The 9,652-nt window shown below is 60.2% G+C and overlaps 1 protein-coding gene across 1 annotated transcript in view; it reads right to left on the reverse strand.

The window, feature by feature from the left end:
* Positions 1–8,107, reverse strand: part of BICRA (BRD4 interacting chromatin remodeling complex associated protein) — a 30,765-nt gene extending 22,658 nt beyond the window's left edge. Inside the window, exons 1-5 of the mRNA XM_042781234.1 lie at positions 8,067–8,107; positions 7,902–7,944; positions 5,664–5,729; positions 1,134–3,098; positions 26–223 (exon numbers count right to left, since the gene is read on the reverse strand). Coding sequence (XP_042637168.1) covers positions 26–223; positions 1,134–3,098; positions 5,664–5,729; positions 7,902–7,944; positions 8,067–8,107 — 2,313 coding nt within the window. The remainder of the gene's footprint in view (positions 1–25; positions 224–1,133; positions 3,099–5,663; positions 5,730–7,901; positions 7,945–8,066) is intronic.
* Between the last annotated feature and the right edge of the window lie 1,545 nt (positions 8,108–9,652).

Raw genomic sequence — 9,652 nt, forward strand, 5'->3', positions numbered from 1 at the left:
GGGGCGAGGTTGGCGAGCTGAGGACAGAGGCTGCAGGTGCGTCTACCTGGGGGCCCGGAGCCGGGGAGGCCTGGCTGTCGGGGGCTTGAGGGCCGAGGCCGGCTCCTTTGGCGACGGGGGCGGCCGGGGCCGGGTCTTGGGTGGGAGGCGGGGCGCTGACTATGACCGAGGCGGGCACGGAGAGGTGGGGGCTCTCTGCGGGGAGGGGCTGCTGGCTCCTCTCCTGCAATGGGCACCCGCACAGGGTCAGAAGGCCACCCCATAGCCCCTCAGCCCCCCACCTGCCAGCCTGCCCCACTGATGTTGCCCAGGCTGCAGAGTAGGGGTAGTCGGGGGTCCGGGAGAGAGGCACCCCGAGAGCCCTGGGCTAGGTGGGGCGTGCCGCTCAGAGTGGGGGAGGCCGCATCCCGGGCAGTTTACTCCACTGTGGGCGTCCATCTGTCTGCCAGCTCCTCTGTGTCCTCAACCGCTCCTGCTCTGTCTGTCTGTCCATCCCTTGCTCAGCCGTTCCCTGTGAGCCCCCTCCAGTCCTCCAGCAGTCTGTCAGTCATTCAGCCAATCAAGTCAGTTTTTCTAGTTGTCTGTCTGTCCATCCAGCCAGCCACCCATTGTCCATTAGTCAGTCAACCAGCCAACCAGCTTCTCTTGTCTGTCTTCTGCCTATCAGTCACTCCTCTCTGTCAGTACATCGCCAGTCGAGTCAGTCTGTCAGTAAGCCTGCCAGTTATTTCTGTCAGTCGGTTCTTCTCCATGTCCACCCGTCCATCTGTCTGTCAGTCATCAGCCAGCCAGTCTCCTCCTGGTCTATCATCCAGCCTGTCGGTCTCTCTCCCCATCCATCAGTCAAATCCTGCCAGCCACCCTGGCGGTCTCTCTCCCGGTCAGTCAGTCCCTCAGCCCCTCCAATCGCTGGGCTTTCTGTCAGACACACCCCACCTGGGGCTCAGATGTCACCTGAGGTACTGTCCCTAATACAAGCCCCCCACTGCCTCAGCGGAGTCTGAATTCAGCTCCCTGCCACCACTCTGCCCACTCCCAACTGCTGCCCCCTGCCAAGTGCCCCCACCTCCTCTCAGGCCCAGCTAGCTTGTCACCCGTCCCCATCTAGCGGTCTCCCTGCCCAGCCCGGTTACCTGGGGCAGGAACATCTGCATGGAATCCTGAGTGAGGATGGCCGTGGGGGCGGCAGCGGGTGGCGGCCCCAGGACTAGCTTCTCAGGGCTGGAGGCCAGGCCCGGGCTGGGCTGGGGGGTGGCGGCCTGAGACGGGACGGCGGCCTGGGGGGTCAGCGCCTGCGGGGGCTGCTGCTGCACCGGGGGCTGCTGGAGGCCCAGAGGCAGTGGCGTGCTGACAGCGGGGGGCCCCTGGGGGGCCGTCTGCACCGTGAGGACGGACGCGGCCTCCCCGGGGGCGGCGGCAGGCGTGGTCGGCTGCACCAGGCCGTCGGGGGTGTTGAGCATGGCCACGGCGCTGGGCGGCAGGGTGACTCCCTGGAGCACGGTGGTGGCAGTGGGGCCGGCGGGGGCCGGCTGGCTCTGGGTGGGCAGGCTGCCGGCGGCCAGGGACACAGGCATTTGGAAGAGTGCCGGCTGGCCCACCTGGATGGGGGCGGCCGAGAGGATGTGGGCCGCGCTGTGGGCCCCGGAGGGGGGGGCCAGCACGGGGCCCAGGCTCAGCGGGCCGGCCAGGTTCTGGTTGGTGAGGATGGGGTTGGCGATGAGCTGTCCACCCGCATGGGGGGCGGCGGCCGCCAGGATCTGCCCGCCCACGTTGGCCGGCAGAGCGGAGAGTGGCTGGGGCAGCTGGACGGCCGACGTGCCAGGCAGCAGGAACTGGTTCTGGCCGGGCAGCATGTGCTGGGCCGGGATGACGATGCTGCTGCCCTGGTTCAGAAGGTGAAGGCTCATGGGCTTGCTCAGGGCCCCGGGCGGCTGGGGCGGCACAGCGCCCGTCGTGGTGGCAGGGGGCTGCTTGAAGACATTCGCCTGCAGGGCAGGTGCCGGGAAGCCCGACAGGACCACGTTCTGGCCCGCCTTGCCCGCCGCCATGAAAGTCAGGTTCTGGGGGGCCTTGGGCTGCTGCGGGAGGCCCCCTGCCTCGCCCTGGATGGTGAGCGTGGCACCCGCTGGTGCAAAAGGCTTGGGCGTCAGTTGGTAGAGCTTGGGGGGCAGCACGCCGGCAGGCTTGGGCTGGATGGGCGTGGGCGTCCGGTGCAGGATCACGTTGGGCGCTGGCACCAGCGGCGACGCCCCTAGGCCGGGGGCCACGGCCAGCGGCTGCCCCGAGGGCGCCCCGCCCGCTGCGGCTGTGGCAGCCCCCGGCCCGGCGAACACAGAGTTCCCGTTGAGCGTGGTGGCCACGGCGGCGGGCAGGCTTTTCTGGATCACCAGGCCGGCCCCCTGGGGCGAGACGCCGGCCGATGCCAGGGTCACCGGTTCCGAGGGGCCAGCCGCTGACGCCAGGTAGCCGCTGACGGGTACCTGCTTGGCCAGGAGCTGGGAGGTGGGCGGGTTGAGTGCCATGACGGGCTGGCCCACCACCTGGATGGGTGCCAGGCCGAGTGTGGCCGCGGTGGCGCCGCCGGGGCTGCCGTTGGGCAGGCCCTGAAGGCCCGGGATGGGCTGCAGGGTCACGTTGCCCAGGCCCACGGGCTGCAGGAAGGGCTGCACGCTCAGAGCCTTGTTGACCATGTCCTGGGACTGCATCAGGGTCTGGTGGGCCAGCACGGTGGGCGGTGCCTGCAGCCCCAGCAGGTCGGTGCTGCCAGGGAAGAGGGCCTGCGGCCCCGCGGCCACGGCCGCTGCCCCCGCTGCGCTGGCCGCCCCGGCCCCGCCGTCCGCGGGCTGCAGTGTGGGCAGCTGGAAGGGGCCCAGGTCCAGCTCGGCTTCGGCCTCGAGGGTCTGCTCGGTGATGTTGGCCTCCTGGAGGCTCTGCTGGAGGATGTCGCAGGGCTGGTCGGTGCCCCCGCCGCCCCCGCCCCCGCCCCCCGCCGAGGGCGAGCCCAGGATGGCATCTTCTAGGAAGTCGAGGTCCACGCTGGGCGCTGGCTGGCTGGGCTCAGGGTTTAAGTGGTTGCCGGAAGCTTCTTGGACGTGGAGCTGGAGGCCGGGTGAGGGGGAAGGAAAGAGCTGGGGTCAGTAAGGGGCCAGGCTGAGGCCACGGCTGGAATGATAGACACCTGGGCTTCAGAGTGCAATGATCAGGTAGCACATTCCGTGTGGAAGTGGCTGGACCGGGGTTCGAATCCCAGCTCCACCACTGGTCAGCTGGGACACCTGGGATTATCTTATCGCGGCCTCTGTTTCCCTATCTGTACACACCAGCCAAGCCATGCGTCCTCATGTGTTACAGAACAGAGCTACCCCACAGGGCTTTCCTGGCTATAACCCTTATGGAAGGCGATCACCAGGCCTTTACTCTGTGGCATCGCTGAGTAGGTTTGAACCACTAACCTTTCAGTGAGTAGTCAACTGCAAACCATTTGCATCCCCCAGGCTTCTCCATTCACATTAGCAGAGTATAATTTTTTAAAAAATTATTTTTTCTTTAAATAGAAATAAAACCAAAAACCAAACCCACTGCTAATGAGTTGATTCTGACTCACAGCGCCCCTAGAGGACAGAGTGGAACTGGACCACAGGGCTTCCAAGGCTTAATCTTTACAGAAAGCGACTGTCCCATCTTTCTCCTGCTGAGTAGCTGCTGACCTTTTGGCTAACATGTTTTAACCACTGCGCCATCAGAGCTCCTTAAACGAAAATACAAGCCCACAATTCTTATCTACAAATCTACAACCCCAAATGCTCTGAAAACCCCCAAAATTTTCCTAACTCTCAGCACCAGAGCTTGCGAGAGCAGACACAGTGGTACTCTCGGTACGATGTGTCTATCCACGGGGTGGGGCCGTGTGAGCGTCTGGCTGCGGAAAGGGGAGTGTGTGTGTTAAATGTTGATTCTGTGCCCCCTTTTCCAAATCTGCACAGTTCTGGACTCAAACCCATCTGGCCCCGAAGGCTTCAGATAAGGAACGTGGTTCAGTTACAGCAAAAATCACAGCAGTGTGAAGTCAGACACAAAACAAGAAATACTGTATGATCCAATAGGAAACGTGCAGAAGACAAGATTAGTGACCACCAGGGGCTGGGAGCCCCTGGGTGGGGCAGCGGTGCACACGCTCAGCTGTAACCAAGAAGCTGGAGGTTCGAGTCTGCTCAGAGACACCTTTAAGAAAGGCCTGAGAAACCAACTTCTGAAAAAAACGACTCACTGACCATCCTGCCGAGGACAATTCCACTCTGACACACAGGGGCCTCCGGGGGTCGGGACCCGCTCAAAGGCAACTGGTATCGGGGCTGGGGGCGGGGGAGTGGGGAGTGCCTGTTGTGGGGGTGCATTGGGCCCCTCAGAGCCTGTGGCCTCTCTATGGTGAAACGGTGGACGCAAAACGCGCTGGTGGACAGGGGGTCTCGTGGGACGTGGAGCTGACTCCCGACCTGGACCACGTGGGAGGAGCCAACACCTGACTGTCCCTTCAGGGTGTTATCAAGTAAGAATACAGGACCATAAGCTAAACAGAATGTGTATTCGTAGGGTTTCCAGATTTAATCTTTGCTGTTGTTCAAGACAAGGAGCCCTGGCGCTGTAGGAGAAAAGGCCTGGTGACCCGCTCCCGTGAAGATGAACCCAAACCAAGCCCCCTGCCTTCAAGTGGATTCTGACCAACAGCACCCACAGAAGACAGAGCAGAACCGCCCCACGGGGTTTCTTCAGGGAAGCCGACTGCCTCATCTTTCTTCTGCAGGATGGCTGGTGGGTTCGAACCACCAGCCTTTCAGTTAGCAGCAGAGTGCTTAAACACTGTGCCACCAGGGCTCCTCCACAAAGATCAGCCAGTTCTACTCTGTCTTATAGAGTTGCCCTAAGTCGAAACTGATGGGACAGCATGTAACGACAGTTACTAAAATACATTTTTGGGACACACTATCACAGTTGTGAGAAGCAAATGAAAATTACTGTAAAGGGCTGGGCAGAGTGTTCAGTGAGTGGACATTACCATGATGAGGAGGAAGGAGGAGCCGCTGGAGAGGGAGGGAGGAGGGAAAGCAGGGGAGAGGAAGGAGGGAGGGAGGGAGAGGGGGGAGGGAGTGGGGGAGGAGGACGTGGAAGGGGCTGGGGAGGGGGAGATGGAGGAGGGGAAGAAGAGGCAGGGAGGACTCTGACGCTGTTTCCTAATGGGCCCAGCACAGCCCTGGGCACAGTAGGTGCTCAGTAAACGCTCCCTACGCTGGCCTCTGGTCACCATCCCTGCCTTCGTTTCACAGGCAGAAACTGAAGTCAGTGCCACCATGAGGTCAGGTATCCTTGTGCGAGTGTGTGACACACATGCACGTGGCCGAGCTGGGCCAGGACCCCAGACCCACCCTGGCAGAGGAGGCTGGAGACACCCTAGAACCGGTGTGAGCCAGGGACCCAGAACCCCTCCCCCCAAAGGGGCATGTGGGGTGTGGCTGGCCTTAGGTGTCTGCTGAACCCTCCCCCTTCCCCCACCCCTGTGCTGCTCAGTGGTGGCCCTGCCCTCTGCCATCCAAGCCCCTCAGGCCAGGAGCCCACAGCCCTCTCTGTCTTGCCTGCCTCCCCCCAACACAGCAGCACGGACCACTTACCCCAGGACCTTCATAGAAGGCACTTTGGGCCTCCCCGGGGTTATCCAGGAGGTCATCACTGTCGAGCTGCAACAAGACCCACCCCACCCAAAGTCAAAGGTCAGCCGGGGTAGGGAGGCAAGCTCTGGGGCAACAACCAATTTTGGGTTCCCGGAAAGAAGAGGGGCGAGGGTGGGGCAGGGCACAGGAAATGCTGCTTCCCAGGACGAAGGTTCCCAAGAACGGGGCTTGGCACCCACGCCCTCAGCCCTGCGCCAGCAGACGCGGCACCTTGCTTGGGGACGACAGTGCTCTTCTTGGTAGATGTGAACGTTAAAGAAGTCACACCGCAGCAGATCCCGGACAGAGTGGGAGAACAAGGTGCAACAACACTCAACTCATTTAAAAAAACGACCAGGTTTGCTGGTCTGATGGAGCCTGGGTGGAGGCCCTGAGACCATGGCCCCTAGCTGCCCTTCAGGTCTGGAATTGAACCCACTCCTGTGGCTTCCAGACAAACAACAGACAGGCATATGGGGTAAACATTTCCATGAGGTAGATACACCCCTTGTAGCCATAAACTGTGGGAGAACAGGAGGGCAGTGTTTGCACAGGGAGACAGCTCAGGGGGCAGGAGTGCTTGGGAGGGAAGGACACAGGGAAGAGGTAACTACGGGCAGGAAGTGGGAAGAGAGCTGTTGCATTGTGGGAAACTGCAGTCAATGTCCTGACACAAAGTATATGTGAGCTGCTGTATGGTAAGTGAATTTGCTCTGTAAACTTTCACCCAAATCAGAATAAAACTTGAAAAAAAAATGAAGTCACGCCAGCATAGTTAGTGCTAATCCTAATTTCTTCTGAGTGTTTTATAGAAGAGGAGAGGACACGCACAGGAGAATCCCAAGTAACAAGACATATCTACAAGCCAAGGAACTCTGAGAAACGCCTGGGCTACCAAAGGCTAGAAGAGATAAGGGTCAGCGCCCAGTGCAGACAGAGAGATCACCCTAGAGCCACCCTGAACTCAGACCCCTAGCCCCCAGAAAGTCCTGGGGATGCGATGGGTAAGCACTTAGCTGCTAACCAAAAGGTTGACGGAAAAGACCCAGAGAGCTGACCCTGTAAAAGTGACAGCTTAGAAAACTGGGGGGGGGCAGTTCTGCTCCATCACGCAGGGCTGCTATGAGTTGGAATCACCTCGACAGCACCCCAAAACAGCAGCCTTTCAAGACGGGGAGCTCAGCTCCCCTCCGAGGGTGGGCTGGGCTTGGTGACTGGCTTGTCACTGGGAGGTAACAGTGTGCGACTCGGGAGACTAGGTCATAAAAGCCACTGCGGTTTCCTCCTGGCGATCTCTCTCGGATCACTTGGTCTGGGGGAGTCGGCGGCCATGTTGTGAGGACCCTCGAGCGGCACTTTGGAGAGGCCCACACGAGAGGAACGGAGGCCTCCAGCCAAAAGCCATGGAAACGAGGACTGGAAGCATGTTCGTCCATCCGGACAAGCTTCCGGATGACTGCAGCCCTGGCCAACATCTTGATCACAAGCCACGAAAGACCTTAGCCAGAGCCACCCTACTGAGCCGCTCCCAGATTCCTGACCCTCCCAAACTGTGAAACACAACAAACGTTGCTTGAAGTCACTAAGTGGTGGGCTACCTTGTTATACACCCACAGGCAGTGACTTCAACTCCTGGCGGCTTCAACCTGCTAACAGCCCTGCCCTCTATCCAGGCTTTCCAGCCTTGCCTGACTGGTGACTTCTTCCTCGAGTCTCCCCTTCAGTCCCACCCAGCAGCCTTCCTTCTGTTCCTGAGCAGGTCAGGCCCCTGCTCACCTCTGTACCTGCCCGTCCCCTGCCAGCTGCACTGTGGGCACCTCTTTGATCGTCTGGGTCTCACCTTCAGTGGCACCTCCTCAGACTGCCCCTCCCTGGCACACCAGCTAAAGGAGTGCCTGCCCCTCATTCATTGTCTCTGAAACTCCGTTTGTGGTGCAGGTGTCCTCACGGCTACGTCTTATCACACCCCGCAGGGCACTCTATCACCTTGATTAAGCTTTGCTTACCACGGACATGTATATGATGTGAGGGCAGGGGCTTTCCATCTGCTGTGTTCCAGTCACAACCTCAGGACCTGACCCACAGAAGGCGGGGGTTGGTATCTCCTGACTGAGGGGCCGAGCTGCTCACTGTCTCTCCGCCTCCCCATTCCCTCGGCCCCCAACCCTGGGAAACATCTCTCCCTGCCCCAGCACTTACCTTCTCGGATCCATGTAAAAAGTCATTGAGGGCCTGAGGGTCACTGAAAGAGAGAAGGGGAAGACACGCTGAGGAGGGAGGGGTGGGGGGAGGAGGGACGAAGGGGGAAGGGGAGGAAGGAGGGGGGGTCTGAGAGGGAGGGAAGGGCGGGCGCTCCTTACTCACCAAATCACGTCTAGTAAGCATCTCCCATCCTCATCATCCATCGCCACTGGATGAGGTGGGGCGGGGGGGGGGGGGCAAGGGAGACAAGGTTAGATGTCGGCAGCTTGCCTGGCCCCTCCCTTCAAGGACAAGTCCCCACTGGGGTTGGACTTCCTGTTCCCTTGAGCCTACGGGGCAGGTGGGTGCAGGGAGTACCTCCCAGGTACCACCCCAATGGAACCTCCTGACCAGGGACTGCTTCCTCCCCCTCTTCCCCTGAACCCCCGTCTCTCGTTCCCTAGCACCTTCCGGTGAGGAGGGCATCAGCCAAGACGAGCTGAGCCCTGACCATGGGTAGGCCCGGCACGAAGTGCTTCACACACGTTTAACTAGTTGGATCCTCACAATGTCCTGTGAGGTGCATCCTGGCACCCCACTTAGCAGACGGTTATTATCCGTCTCCCAGCCCGCAGGCTGCAGAGTCAGGCCTTGAAGCCAGTCCTGCCTCTCTGAACATGGGGACTGGCCCAGAGAAGGGGTGTACCCTAAGTATGAACGGGTGAAGGAAGGAGGGAGGGGCTGGGGGGCAGTGGAGGCAGCAAGAAGGGCCTAGAACCCAGGGTTCTGAGTCCCCCGTGAAGATGCATGCAGTGTGGTTCAAGGAAGGGAAGGGGAAACTGAGGCAGAAGAAAGGGAGAGGTCACGAGGACGGGTGCTCTGAGCGAGAGAAGCCACCGGAGAGAGGCTGACCCTCACGGTAACACGGGGAAGTGGGGGACGGCTACCGTCTGCTGGGCACTTGCCATGTGCCAGGCCCCATCCTCAGTGTCTCACTACCAACGGCTCGTTGGGCCCCCAGGAGGCAGCGACTATGGGCAGCCCCATTTTACACACGAGGAAACTGGCGTTCTCGGTATCACCCCATCCACGTGCCTCGCTCCTCCCCCATCCAGACTCCCATCTTTCCAAACACCGCTCCGTCCTCTGTCCTTCCAAACTCCCACCCGTTCCTTCATCTTTTCAACCCCCAAACCTCCATCTATCCTTCCAAGTCTCCAAACACCCTTCCATCTCTTCAAAGTTCCATCATTCCTCCTCCTTCCCAAACATCCCTCCACCCACCCTTTCATCCTCCCAAAGCCCAACCCATCTCTCTACACTTCCAAACTGTCACCTTTGATCCATCCTGCAGGACCCCTTCATTGTCAGCCTCCACACTTCACCCAACTGTCCATCTCTCCATCCACCCGTCCATCTTTCCCTTCTTCCAGAACCCAGAGCGATCCTCCCTTCATCCTTTGACCCTCCCGTAGCCTCACACATCCTTCAGCCGTCCTTCCCGCCCAGTAAGGGACACAGGCTACAACCAGGAACAACACACGATTCTTCAATGGAGCGGATTTACAGCCCAGGGCCATGGAGTTCTTAACCTTTTTATTTTTGGGGGGAGGTGGCAGGGAGGTAGACCTCACTGAGGATGTGCTAACTGTCATGGATTCCGCCCCTCCAAAACAAGAAAACTAGCACACACACGGTCTCAACGTGTGCTCAGGCTTCAAAACCCTCCACCCCTGGGCATCCTCTAACCCTCTCAGCGGGGACCGCCC

The sequence above is a fragment of the Orycteropus afer genome, unplaced genomic scaffold (assembly GCF_000298275.1).
Source record: "Orycteropus afer afer isolate SDZICR_OR568_19922 unplaced genomic scaffold, OryAfe1.0 scaffold00099, whole genome shotgun sequence".
In the NCBI taxonomy this organism is placed as follows: Eukaryota; Metazoa; Chordata; class Mammalia; order Tubulidentata; family Orycteropodidae; genus Orycteropus; species Orycteropus afer.